This window comes from Elephas maximus, chromosome 7 (genome assembly GCF_024166365.1).
Source record: "Elephas maximus indicus isolate mEleMax1 chromosome 7, mEleMax1 primary haplotype, whole genome shotgun sequence".
Taxonomy (NCBI): Eukaryota; Metazoa; Chordata; class Mammalia; order Proboscidea; family Elephantidae; genus Elephas; species Elephas maximus.
This window is the reverse complement of record NC_064825.1, coordinates 108,739,978-108,754,528: the sequence shown is the minus strand read 5'-3', so window position 1 is coordinate 108,754,528 and position 14,551 is coordinate 108,739,978. Positions and strand designations below refer to the sequence as shown.

General features: G+C 36.5%; 2 protein-coding genes and 1 non-coding gene across 3 annotated transcripts; all 3 read right to left on the bottom strand.

Annotated features, from left to right (window-relative positions):
- Window positions 1-1,381: 1,381 nt before the first annotated feature.
- On the bottom strand, window positions 1,382-1,488 carry LOC126081314 (U6 spliceosomal RNA). The gene has a single exon (XR_007518360.1). It is a non-coding gene; the product is annotated as a U6 spliceosomal RNA (small nuclear RNA).
- Window positions 1,489-1,695: 207 nt separating this feature from the next.
- LOC126081267 (olfactory receptor 8J2-like) lies at window positions 1,696-2,643 on the bottom strand. Its single transcript, XM_049893040.1, has one exon. It carries the CDS (start codon window positions 2,641-2,643, stop codon window positions 1,696-1,698), a length of 948 nt encoding a protein of 315 aa, XP_049748997.1.
- A 9,332-nt stretch (window positions 2,644-11,975) lies between these two features.
- LOC126079397 (olfactory receptor 8J2-like) lies at window positions 11,976-12,923 on the bottom strand. Its single transcript, XM_049890388.1, has one exon. It carries the CDS (start codon window positions 12,921-12,923, stop codon window positions 11,976-11,978), a length of 948 nt encoding a protein of 315 aa, XP_049746345.1.
- Between the last annotated feature and the right edge of the window lie 1,628 nt (window positions 12,924-14,551).

The following is a 14,551-nucleotide window of genomic DNA, read 5'->3' as shown; positions in this document are numbered from 1 at the left end:
TGCAATTTTTTTATTGCCTACACTCAAAAACCTGGATTGAGGTACACTATTTGTTGAGTACATGCTTCAATTTTCCATAAGTTACTGTAATATTCAGAATTTTCTACAGCAGCTTAATCCAGGTTTGATATCTGATGATGAAGGCAGAACTCTTTAAACATGTCTTATAATGTTTTTTTAAAGATGCAGAAGGAATACAAATTATGAATATGTATGGCTAAAGTTACAAATTGATTTACTTATGTAAGCCTCACAATTCCTGGTTTTGAATTATGTCTGACTTTCCTGAAAATGTCATAGCTTTATTCCCAGACCCTGTCTTTACCTCATATGTCTTACCCACTATGCCTCACTCCACCACATCTTAGTAGCATTGTACATAAATAGATATGACTCCTATGAGTTTTAATTTTTTTTTTTTGCTGTAGGTTTCCGGAGAATTGTTACCTTTTAAGAGATGACATTTTTGATCTAATAATATTTTCACCCAAAACACACTAAATAAAATGTGCTAGGAAGTTGTGTTTAATGTTATGGTTTATTACAAAGATAACACAGTCTACACAATAGTTTTTGGTATAAGATCGTCCTATGGAAAACTTTTAATTTTATGTCATGATTAGCTGAACATAAATTTCTGCTTTGTGTGCGGGTGTTGAGAGAGTGGAGGAAAAAGGTAGAATGCTTCTGTGTTTATTTCAGTCCGCTGTGCCACATGTGGTCTTTCAAAGCACCCTAGGCTTACTGCCTGTTTACTTCTCTGGGTTATAAATTTATTTTAAGAGCAAGACAACAATAGATGAACAAAAAATGTGATAGATGGAGAAAATGGTGCCAAAGTTTATGAATGGAGAATATGGCATTAAAAAAAAAAAAAAGTAAACTTATAGTAAAATGTCTAGCCTTTGGACAAAAGGTGGGTGTACCAGGGAGAATGATCAGGCTTTCTATCATCTCGCAAGCAATGGTTCTTATATATCTCCACCACCCTTTACCAGGCTTTCTCTTCCTTGTTTAGAGACTATGATGTTGTTGTTAATTGACGTCAAGTCAATTCTAACTCTTGACAACCGCATGTGTACATAGTAGAACTTTTTCATGTGGTTTTAATGGCTGTAATATTAAAGGAAAAAAATCAGCAGGCATTTTCTTCCTTGGTACCACAGGGGGTTCAATCTAGAAAGCTTTAGGTTAGGGCAAATATTTTGTACCACCTGGATTTTTTTTTTAGATATCTTCTTTAGATGGAATAAGATACAAATCTTTTAATAACTTGTATTCTATTTATAACACATATTTTTTTTTACTTTCAAATTGTTTATTACAAATGCAAGTTTTTGAAAATTTTTTATTGCGCCTTAAGTGAAAGTTTACAAATCCAAAAAATATGGAACGCTTCACAAATTTGAGTGTCGTCCTCGCCCAGGGGCCGTGCTGATCTTCTCTATGTTGTTCCAATTTTAGTGTATGTGTTGCCGGAGTGAGCACTGTAAGTTTTTTTTTTTTTTTGCATTATTGAAGCATTTTTCTCTCTAGGAATAGTGGGTATTTTGAATTGGGATAAAAATGCATCAATATTTTCCCCTTTGAAATTAATAGTTTTTTTTTTTTAAGCTATTTAATGCCTCTTCACTTAACAGCAGATTTTTCAGGAGCAAATTAAGACTTTAAAAGAAGACAGTTGTAGTTATATATTTACATTAGTTTCAGTGATTTCCATGGGTTGTTAAGGAATCTCTTCAGTGCGTTCTTCACATCCTTGTTCCTTAGGCTGTAAATGAGAGGATTCAGCATTGGTATCAAGAGGGTGTAAAAGACTGAGGCCATTTTATCAGTACCTAAGGAGTGGTTGGTCCTGGGTGGCAAATACATGAAAAGAAGAGTCCCATAGAACACAGTGACCACTATCATGTGAGAAGCACAGGTGGAAAAAGCTTTTTGTCTCCCCTTTGAAGACTGTATTCTCAAAATGGCAAGGATAATGTTAAAGTAGGATATTAGAACAACGATCATGGAGAAAAGCAAATTGATCCCTGAAAAGGTAAATGCTGCTATTTCTGGAATGTAAGTATCGGAAAAGGACAAGGCTAACAAAGGGACATTATCACAGTAAAAACGGTTGATTACATTGGAAGAACCGTATGATACAGAGAACACACAGGAACAGACAGTCAGTGCTGTGATCAGACCGCAGAGGTATGTGAGAGATACTAGCAGAAGGCAGATTTGCCGAGATACCGCCACCATGTAGAGAAGAGGGTTGCATACGGCCACATAGCAGTCATAGGCCATTGTGGCCAGTATGAAAATCTCTGTCACAATGAAAACTACAAATCCACCACGTTGAGCTGCACAACAGTAGTAAGAGATAGTTTTCATCTTAAACAAGAAGTTGACCAGCATTTTGGGGGCAATGACAGTAGAATTGTTGAGATTGACAATAGCCAAGTGTCGGAGGAAAAAGTACATCGGGGTTTGAAGTCGAGAGTCCACACTGGTGAGGGTGATGATGCACAGGTTCCCTGCCACAGTCTGCCCATAGATCACCAGGAAGACAAAGAAAAGGAGGACCTGGAGCTCAGGATGGTCTGAAAGTCCCATGAGAATGAACTCAGTCACCCATGTGAGATTTCCTGGAGCCATGTATTGTGTAGCTTTTGTCTTTAAAAGGGAAAAATGGAAAGAGATTCATGGGTGGCAAAAAAAATTTTGCTCTTAGAAGGTTATTCCTTGTCAAAGTTTTATTTAAAGTCATTTTCCATTTAAAAACAGTTAAGAGTTTCAGATCTTAGTTTTCTCCCTGTTTTTTCACAAATTTCAGAAATAAAAAGTCAGAAGAGAACAACTGAGGACCGAGGTTGTTTCTTTGAATTGTTTGCCTAAACTATTTATTTATTCACTGTTAAACATAGTTTCAATATTAGATTTTACATATATTTACATATATATTTAATTTAGAAAAGTTATCACTGTGTTATCAATTGGCATCATATTCACTGCTTTAGATTGCAAATAACAATCAAGTTTATGATTTTTTCTATATCATATCATCATATTTCCCTGGCTTTCATTCACAATGGAAAAAAATAAGCATACATAATTACTTCCATTCTTTGTATCCCTAACTGCTAATAAAGAAGTGTAAGACCGTGGCTAACGTATGGTATCAATAACTAGAATTTCAAAAATGCTGAAGAAATTCTTCCACATTGACATCTGCATAGAGAAAATGTGAAATTCTCAATTTATTGTTAATCTCATTGGAAGATGATAAGGTTTAGTATCTTTACATTTTTGTGCTCTAAATGCTCCATGACCCTGTCACAGCTCATTACAGCTGATATCTTTAGCAGTAACTCTACCTGGGTTAAGACTATCTGGTAAATATCTACTTCCCTAAAAATATCAAATTCATCATATGTAAAAAGCAATATGCTAAATCTTCTCCATTCTCTTAGATAATCAACACTGACCATTGATTTGGTTATTTTTTTCACATCTTCTTTAACAATGCTCAGTCTCATTTTTCAGTAGTCATGACGACTGTTATTAATTTATTAAGACATTTACTTAAGTCATTAAAGACAGTTACTTCAGTCATTACACAGCCATCACTTCCACTTAGCTATCAGTGGCCAAGCATTGCAGTCACTTGGAAAAGACCGAAAACCAAACCAAACCCACTGCCATCGAGGCAATTCCAACTCATAGTGACTCTATAGGACAAAGTAGAACTGCCCCATAGAGTTTCCAAGGAGCATCTGGTAGATTTGAACTTGTGACCTCTCGGTTAATTACTGTAGCACTTAACCACTACGCCACCAGGGTTTCCACTTGGAAAAGAGACAGAAGAAACTATTTCAGTTCTGAGTTTGATTTGAATTGATAGAGCTTTCAAGATCCTTAATCCTCACATCTAGACCTAATAATAGGGGAAACATTTCATTTAACCTACCTGTGCAGAGAGATCTGCTGAGATCCACTCCTAAGTTTACTCCACAAAGCATGCTGGAGAGTTTTACAAAGATCTGAAGTTCCTGAAGACCCTAAAACTAATGTAAGTTTGTGTCTAGGCCCCAGTCCCTGAACATGAGGACTAGAATTCCTGGATAAAGGTCTGATTCCCCAGGGAAAGAAAGACAAATTGAAAGCTCATTAAGCAAAGCTCCACTCAAAATTTCACCCAAACAGTGAGAATGAGGAGATAGCCTAGGGACTTGTTTAAATGAGTACATTGAATAAGAAACACATGCAGTGTTTCTGTATTATTATTATTATTTTTAATATACCTTTCAATACTCTGGCCAGTGCTCCTGGGTTATAGGTGAAGAAAATCCAGCAGCTGGAAAACACAGAATTCTACCCCAATGGATAAATTTAATGTGAATATTGGGGATAACACAAAACTCCCTTCCAATATCAAACTCTGGTATATTTGCTGTGAAAACCAGATGATATACACCAAATTTGAAATGTGAAGTTTGTGAAGAGGCGAAATATCAACTTTTTATTAAAATTATTAAAGTATAAATCATATCTGGTATCATTTGCAGTTTTTGTATTCAATTAACTTAAGTAAAAAATGTATTTTTTTACATCAGTGTGCAATCTTCTTTCAAATAATTAGTAAATATTGCAATTTAATGTCATTACCAATTCTTTCTTACTTTCTTGGGGTATTTTCCAGCCTATAATCTTTATAAGAGGAGAGGATGTGTCTGATTAGTTTTTCTTTTTATTACCGTCTTCAAAAATAATACCCAGGATAGAGTAGATGTCCAAAAGATTCTTGCTAACCAACTCAGTGACTGACTGAATGAATGAATGAATGAAATACCCATCCTGAAATATGAAATTAAACATCAGAATTTTGTATCCCATGCTGTAATCAATCTGTAATATTATTTAAACTTTCACAAAGAAACCATGACAAGTTGTGTCTCATTCTCTAAGATGTTGTCTACTATAGTGCAGGATACACCTCTTCCTTCTTGATTTTGGTATTCCTAATACCTAATACCAGTTTCCCTCCAGCCAATTTTGACTCAGGGTGGCCCCATATGTGTCAGAGTAGAACTGTGCTCCATACCATTTTCAATGGCTATAAAGTTTCAACAGATCTTTTGAGGTGCCTCTGCTTGGATTCAAACCACCAGCTTTTATCATTATCCACCCAGAGTCTCCGTACCCAGAGCTAACCCTTACCCACAACTTTTAATTATATTCTTGTTGTTATTAACTATATATTTATGCACCCAACAAAACATAAATCTGAAGATATCTTTAACTATTTTACATAGTACTGAGTGTCTTATTTTGCAATATTTTTACTCACTCAAATGTATGTTTGTGGATTTATCCATGTTGATTTCTTTAGCTATATGTTGTCCACTGATTTTGCTGCATGTAAAAAAGTTCATTAGAAAAAGAAAACAAGTTCTGCTCAAACAACTCCTGAATCATTTTTCTAAAATTTATTGAAACTTTACTTCGAAATTTTTATTTTTTAATTTACACCACACTAAATAAATACATTTTACTATTTTTTCATTTCCAAGTATATATGTATAAAAAAATTTTTTAAGATAAATACACAATATTCTATGTAAAGATCATATACCTATATGTCTTCATGTGTATATATGTGTATATTAGAGCCATTGTGTATATGTGTGTATATATATATACATATATATGCATAAATACACATATACATATCTCAGTATGAACATGTTGTTGTTGTTGTTAGGTGCCATGGAGTCATAGCGACCCTATGCACAGCAGAACAAACACTGCCCGGTCCTGCACTATACTTACAATAGTTCTTTGTGTGAACTCATTGTTGCAGCCACTGTATCAGCCCACCTCATGGAGGGTCTTCCTCTTTTCCGCTGACCCTGTACTTTGCCAAGCATGATGTCCTTCTCCAGGGACTGATCCCTTCTGACAACATGTCCAAAGTATGTAAGACTCAGTCTCGCCATCCTTGCTTCTGAGGAACATTCTAGTCGTACTTCCTCCTAGACAGATTTGTTCATTCTTTTGGCAGTCCATGGAATAGTCAATATTCTTCGCCAGTACTACAGTTCGAAGGCATCAATTCTTTCTCAGTCTTCCTTATTCTTTGTCCAGCTTTCACAGGAATTTGATGCCACTGAAAATACCATGGCTTGGGTCAGTTGCACCTTGGTTTTCAAGGTGACATCTTTGCTTTTCAACACTTTAAAGAGGTCCTTTGCAGGAGATTTACCCAATGCAATGCATCTTTTGATTTCTCAACTGCTGCTTCCATGGCTGTTGATTATGGATCCAAGTAAAATGAAATCCTTGACAACTTCAATCTTATCTCCTTTTATCATGATGTTGCTCATTGATCCAGTTGTGAGGATTTTATTTTATGTTGAGGTGCAATCCATATTGAAGGCTGTGATCTTTGATCTTCATTAGTAAGTGCTTCAAGTCCTTTTCCCTTTCAGCAAGCAAGGTTGTGTCATCTGCTTAATGCAGGTTGTTAATGAGTCTTCCCCCAATCCTGATGTCCCATTCTTCTCATATAGTCTGACTGCTCTGATTATGTGCTCAGCATACAGATAGAATCAGTACGGTGAAAGACTACAATCCTGATGCACACCTTTCCTGACTTTAAACCAATCAGTATCCTCTTGTTTTGTTGAAACAACTGCCACTTGATCTATACAAAGGTTCCTCATGGGCACAATTAAGTGTTCTGGCATTCCCATTTTTTGCAGCGTTATCCATAATTTGTTATGATCCACACAGTCGAATGCCTTTGGATAGTCAATAAAACACAGGTAAACATCCTTCTAGTATTCTCTGCTTTCAGTCAAGATCCATCTGACATCAGCAATGATATCCCTGGTTCCTCTTCTGAAGCCTTCTTGAGTTTCTGGCAGTTCCCTGTTGATATGCTACTGCAGCTGTTTTTGAATGATCTTCAGCAAAATTTTGCTTGTGTGGGATGTTAATGACATTTTCCTATATTTTTCCCATTTGGTTCGATCACATTTCTTGGGAATAGGCATAAATATGGATCTCTTCCAGTCAGTTGCCCAGGAAGCTGTCTTCCATATATCTTGGCGTAGGCTAGTGAGCACCTTCACCTCTGCATCCATTTGTTAAAACATCTCGATTGATATTCCATCAATTCCTGGAGCCTTGTTTTTTGCCAGTGCCTTCAGAGCAGCTTGGACTTCTTCCTTCAGTACTACCTGAAGTTAGAGTCCATTTCAGGAAAAGATGTGATGTGTTGAACACTAGTGACTGAGGACCAGGCAAGTTGTGGAATGGCATCAAGGACATCATACATGAAGAAAGCAAGAGGTCATTGAAAAGAAAGAAAAGAGCAAGATAGGTGTCAGGGGAGACCCTGAAACTTGCTCTTGAATGTCGAGCAGCTAAAGAAAAGGAAGGAATGATGACCTAAAAGAACTGAAGATTTCAAAGGGTGGCTGGAGAAGACATAGTAAAGTATTATAATGACATGTGCAAAGAGCTGGAGACAGAAAAACTAAAAGGAAGAACATACTCGGTGTTTTTCAAGCTGAAAGAACTGAAGAAAAAATTCAAGCCTCAAGTTGCTATGGTAAAGAATTCTATGGGGAAAATATTAAACGATGCCGGAAGCATCAAAAGAAGATGGAAGGAATACACAGAGTCATTATACGAAAAAGAATTAGTCGATGTTCAACCATTTCATGAGGTAGTATGAATACAGTAAGAAGCAAATTCATGGCATAGTTTTTCTGCACATGTTTTAAAATAGCATACTTTAAGACTTGTCTTTATTTCAAATGTTCAAAAAGAATAGAAAGACACTAAGAAACTAAAAAAAAAATTCTTTTTGTATATCTTTTTCATATTGAGGCATAGATCTTGACTTGATTTTTTAAATTGTTATTGCTAAAAACATGCTTTATTGTATATTTCACACTAACACATTTTTTATTGTTTCTTTTACATCTTTTTTCTTCAGACTGCAGGTAATGGTATTCAGCATGGCTGTCACAACAGTGCCAAATACTGACACTATCATGCCATGACAAAAATATAGCTGGAACTTGATCTCATACGTGAAGAGGATCGTTCACGGTAAACTGACACTCCAGTTAGGTGAGAGCCACAAATGGAAAACACTTTTTGCCTCCCATTGGCTGAAGGAATTTTTGGAATGGCCAACAAAGTGAAACCATAGGATATCAGGACAATCAGGGTGGTGAATACCTCTATAAAAAAAAAAAAAATAGAACCCACAAAATAGGAGAGTAGAAGGTTTTCGATTTGAGTGTCAGAACACGACATAGCAAAGAGTAGAGGGATATTACACAAAGTACATCTAATTTCATTGATTGCACAAGACAGGTTAAAAGTTCCCACTGTGTGTAAAGTAGCAGAGCAAAATACCACCAACACAGAAAGAAAAGATGGGTGGGTCATAGAGTCTGGGTGACATATTAACTGATAATATAATTGGAACTACAGATGAGGTCAAAATAGATGTTTATTCCATATCATATAAAAAAACATTTTTTGTTTGATCAAGCACTTAGTGTTAAAACAAAATCAATATCTTATTTTTTAATCTCAGGCTCTTGGAGGATTCAATATGTGCTCCACTCAGGAGTTACACACTTGCCATGCTGTCTGACCAGACAGCCCTACCTTATGGAGTTGGGTGAGAGCTCTAGCCTCTCCTGCAGTACAGCCTGTGGGCTCCTGTGGCAGCTGTTTGAAGCCTTTCCTACCTTTCACACTTTTGGCCAGGTGGTGACTCGCTTCAAAATTTCCATGCACCCCATCTTGCCTGATCCCCTCAGTGGTTTTACTATACCTGTTCAGGCACAAGATGCCAGGGAACCACCTTGGCACCCGGATAGGCATAACCTGGAAGTTTGGAGGTGTTAATGCCCCCATGGGGTAAACTTTGAGAGTAGAAGACTGGAGTTGAGGGATAATTTTTTTTTCATATTTTACTTCATTAAAATATATATGCTTGACCAATATGCCTGGTTGGTTAACTTACCTGATGCAGAATTTCACAATAGAAGTGTAACAAATGCTATGTGAGTGTGTGTTTATCTGGGTACACACTTTCTGCAATCTTCGAGCCAAATGTTTTGTTGTTATTGTTCATTCTTAATCCAAGGAAGTCTCAATGTATAGTTTGTACAGAACAAATTTTGTATCTGAACAATATAAAACAGATATTTATTGTGTACATTTAAGTGGGATTGTTTTATTGAGCTCTAGTACATGAGACAGGTGGAAGATTTTACATTGTCTAATTTCACAAAATATTCCAATGTGATGTAGAACACAGTTTCATGAACCCTCAAAGATGTCCAAATCCTAATTCCCAGAAACTGTGAATATATTGCATGACAAAAGGGACTTTACTGATATAATGTGTTCCAGGGTTGTCCAGGTGGGCCCAATGTAATCAAAAGAGTTCTTAGAAGACAAAACGCATGCAGGAAAACCCGAGAAGGTAATGGAAGCAGAAGTGAGAGGGATAGGATTGATAACCGGAAGGGGTCACTATCCCAGGAATATTTGCTGCCTCTATTAGGTGAAAAAGGCAGGAAACATTCTCCTCTAGGGCATCCAAGAAAGAAAGAATACAATTAGCTAACACCTTGCTTTTAGTGCAATTAGACTCAATATGGACTTCTTACTGTCAAAACTGTGAGATAATACGTTTGTGTTGGTTTTAGGCATTAAATTTGAGGTAATTTGTTATAGCAGTAAGAAAGTAATGTAAAAACAGCGTGATTATTTTTAGGAAATACACACATGTGAACCAAATTATAAGGCAGAAAACAGCGAACTTCCCATTTTTGATCATTATTCATTTAGCAAAATGTTTAGCAATCAACCAAACTGTATATGTATTTCAGTGTATTGCATTGGATAGAGTCCCTGGATGTTGTATATTTGTTAAGAACTTGACTGCTAACTGAAAATTTGGTGGTTTGAATCCACCCAGAGGTGTCTTAGAAGAAAGACTTGGCGATCTACTTCTGAAAGGTCATTGAAAACCTTCTGGGAAAGTTCGACTCTGATACACATGGGGTTACAATGTGTAGGAATCACTTTTAAGACAACGGGTTTATTTATTCCTTCATTTATTTTAAACAGCATTGGAAATGTTGTAACGTGAGTTTAGCCTTTTGCTCTAATTCTATACATGGAGCCATACCCAAAGAAAATAGTTTTCTAATGGGAAACACACTTCTTTAATTGTAAGCTGCTGAAGCCAAACACACTCTGAATAAAGTAAAAGCAAAGAAACACATTAGCAATTAACATGAAAAGTTTATAGAATAATGGGATTAAATTATAGCTGATTTTGTCTTTTGAGGTCAGAAATGTCCATCACGTATTTTATCTTGCCTGCCTTCAGCTATTCTGTTTGTTTATGACCAAAGTTAGAAATGGACTCATGTATGTGAGTCTCAGAGTTCCTGGTTGTGCCTCACATCTGACCTTCTTGATATTGTTATAAGCTTATTTTATGTCCAGAGACTGTCCTTACATCACATGCCACACCTACTCTCCCTCACGCCATTGCATGTTAGTAGCATTGTACATACACAGCAATAACTCATGTGACTAGTAACTTTTTTTTTTCTTTTTTGTAGTAAGTTTTTTGATAATTGTTACCACATTTAAGAGATGACATTTTTGGTCTAATAACACTTTCACCACACTAAATAAAAATGTGAGAAAAAGTGATGTTTAATGTTGACAGTTTCATATTAAAGATAATAAAGTATACAACAGATTTTAGTATGAAATATCATTTGGAAATAATTTAATTATAGATCACGACTAGCTCAACATAATTTTTTTGCTTTGTGCACATGTCTATGAGAGAGGAGGAAAAATGCAGAATGCTTTTTATATTTATTTCAGTCTGCTACGGCACAGGTCGTGTTTCAAAGCACTCTTGGGCTTAGTTTTTATTTTCCCCTACATGTTTACTTTCATGTGTTATAAGGTTATTTTAAGTGTAAGACAGCAATGGGTTCACAAATGTGATAGATGGAGAAAAAGGTGCAAAAGGTATTTAATGGAGGATATGGTACTAAAAAAATATAAAATTATAATAAAATGTTTAGTCCTTGCGCAAAAGTGAGTGTATCAAGTAGAATGATCTGACTTTCTATCGTCTTTCAAGGAATGACTCTCATATACCTCCATCACCCATTATCAGGCTTTCTCTTCCTTGTTTACAGGCTACATTGTTGTTGTTAGTTGCCAGCAAGTCAATTTCAATTCATGAAGACCCCAAGTGTTACAAGGTAGAAACTCTCCAAAGTGTTTTGATGGCTGTAATCTTAAAGGAAGAGAATCACAAGGCCTTTTCTTTCCTGGTACCACTGGATGGGTCCCATTCTCCAAACTGTAGGTTAGTGAAAACAATTTGCAGTACCTAGACACCTTTTGTTTGCAGCTGTTTCTTCTCATTTGCAAACAAATACAGTGCCTAGGTGGAAGACCCCCAAGGAGATGGATTGACACAGTGGCTGCAACAATGGGCTCAAGCATAACAATTGATCATGAGGATGGCTCAGGACCAGGCAGTGTTTCCTTCTGTTGCACATAATGTCACTATGAGTAGGAATCGATTTGACGGCACCAAACAACATCAGATGCCATATTTAGAGGGTATAAGACACAAACCTTTTAACAAGTTGTAATTTATTTATAGTATGTATTTGTCTATTTTCAAGTTGTTGTTTATTACATATGTAAGTTTGTTTTCATTGTATAATTGAAACCTTTATCCCTCTAGGGAAACTGATATTTTGAATTGGGAAAAAATGCATCAGTAGTTTTCCCATTGAAATTAATAGTTTTTTTTTTTTTTTTTAAACCTTTTAGAATACTTCTTCACTTAACAGCAGCTTGTCAGGAGCAAAATAAGGCTCTTGAAGACAGTTGTAGTTATATATTTACATTAGTTTGAGCAATTTGCATGGGTTATTAAGGAATCTCTTCAGTGTATCCTTCACGTCCTTGTTCCTTAGGCTGTAAATGAGGGGATTCAGCATTGGTATCACTAGGGTGTAAAAGACTGAGGCCATTTTATCAGTATCTAATGAGTGGTTGGTTGTTGGTTGAACATACATGAAAAGGAGGGTCCCATAGAACACAGTGACAGCCATCATGTGAGAAGCACAGGTGGAAAAAGATTTTTGTCTCCCTTCTGAGGACTGTATCCTCAAAATGGCAAGAACAATGTTTAAGTAGGATATTAGAACAATTATCAAGGAGAAAAACAGATTGGTACCCGAAAATGTAAACACTGCTGTTTCTGGAATGTAAGTATCAGAACAGGACAATGCTAGCAAAGGGACGTAGTCACAGTAAAAATGGTTGATTACATTGGAAGAACAGTATGACATAGATAACACAAAGGAAGAGACAGTCAGTGCTGTGCTCAGGCTGAAGAGGTATGTGAGGGATACTAGCAGAAGGCAAATCTGCCGAGATACCACCACCATGTAGTGCAGGGGGTTGCAAACGGCCACATAATGGTCATAGGCCATTGCGGCCAGTGTGAAAATTTCAGCCTCCATGAAAACTAAGAATCCACCTAGTTGAGCCGCACAACAGTAATATGAGATGGTTTTCTTCTTAGCCAAGAAGTTGAGCAACATTTTAGGGGCAATGGTGGTAGAATTGCCAAGATTAGTGATAGCCAAGTGTCGAAGGAAAAAGTACATGGGGGTTTGAAGTCTGGAGTCAACACTGGTAAGGGTGATGGTGCCCAAGTTCCCTACCACAGTCAACCCATAGATCACCAGGAAGACAAAGAAAAGGGGGACCTGGAGCTCCAGAAGGTCTGTGATTCCCATGAGAATGAACTCAGTCACCCATGTGAGATTCCCTGGAGCCATTTATTGTGTTGTTCTGCCTTTAAATAGGGAAAATGGAAATAAATTACTAAAAGGTAAAATTAATTTGGCTGTTAGAGGATTATTCTTTGTTACAGTTTCATTTAAAATCTAATTACTTTTGTTCATACTTAGGAGTTTCAGATCTTGTTTCTCCAACATTTTCAGAAGTTTCAAAAAAAATAAAATAATAACCTCATCAGAAAACAACTGAAGTTGGTTCTTAAGATTGTTTTCATAAACAATTTATTTTACTGTTGGATATAGTTCAGATACTGACTTGTATGTATATATATATATATATATATATATATATATATATATATATATATATATATATATATATATAGTACACACAATGAAACAAACCGAGAAAAACAAACCCATTGACCTCAAGTTGATTCCAACTCATAGGACCCTATAGGACAGAGTAGAACTGACCCATAAGGTTTCCAAGGAGTGCCTGGTGAATTTGAACTGCCAAAATTTTGGTTAGCAACCTTACCTCTTAACCACTACACAACCGGGTTTTTACATAGAAGGATAAATATTGAATTATATATATAACGAATTTCATATACATATTTATATATATGTTGTACATAGGGTTGCTATGATTCCAAACCAAATCGATGGCACCTAACAACAGAATATAATTATATATATATATATATATATGGAAACCCTGGTGGCTTAACGGTTAAGTGCTACGACTGGTAACCAAAGGGTCAGCAGTTCAAATCCACCAGGTGCTCCTTGGAAACTCTATGGGGCAGTTCTACTGTGTCCTATAGGGTCACTCTGAGTCAGCATCGACTCGACGGCACTGGATTTGCTTTGAAGGTATATATATATATATCATAATACATATGCATGAATATTTTTCATTGCTATTGGGTGAGATGTACATGTTTTCTTTACCATTGTTTTTTAAGTGATGAAAAAGAACTGCCTTTACAGAGTTGGAGTTGATGAGCCAGAGTGATCTCTAGTTATCTTTCAGCTTAACTGCCACAGGCCTCCTCTCCAGCCCATGCTGCTTCGTCTCCTTGGGTATTTTACAAATTTCAGGATCTCTGTGGGAAACTCATCCAGAACTGTGGCTTTTTCCTTAACAATTTTTACCACATTCCTCTGCTTCCGCTACGCACAGATAGACCTGCATCTCAATACTGTTCCTTCTGTAGGTGCCGGAAGACTGCATCCTTCTTTCTTAATCACATTTTCTTTTTTCTGTCAAGTATACCAGAACTGTCGCTGGATTTGTTTTCTAGACTACTTTCTATTATCACTTTTTAGCAGGCTTCCCTTCCTTTTCCAGTTTAGCCTCCTTTTCCTTAAACTGTTTGAAGCCTGTCTTGTCATTGTTTTTATAGTTAAGTTTTATTACTTGTGGTTTTGATTTTTAAAGTTCAATCATTTTACTCTACTTCTGCAGAGAAATGAGCGGGACAGAATGCTAACTTTTATGTCGTGTTCACTATGTGCTTCTCGTTGCTGTCGTTGGTTGACATCTAGCAGATTCTGACTCACGGTGACCCCACGTGTGCAGACCAGAACTATTTCACGGGGCTAACGAGACCATGACCTCCCTGAAGCCAGTCACCCAGCCTGTCTCCCTTGGGCGGGTT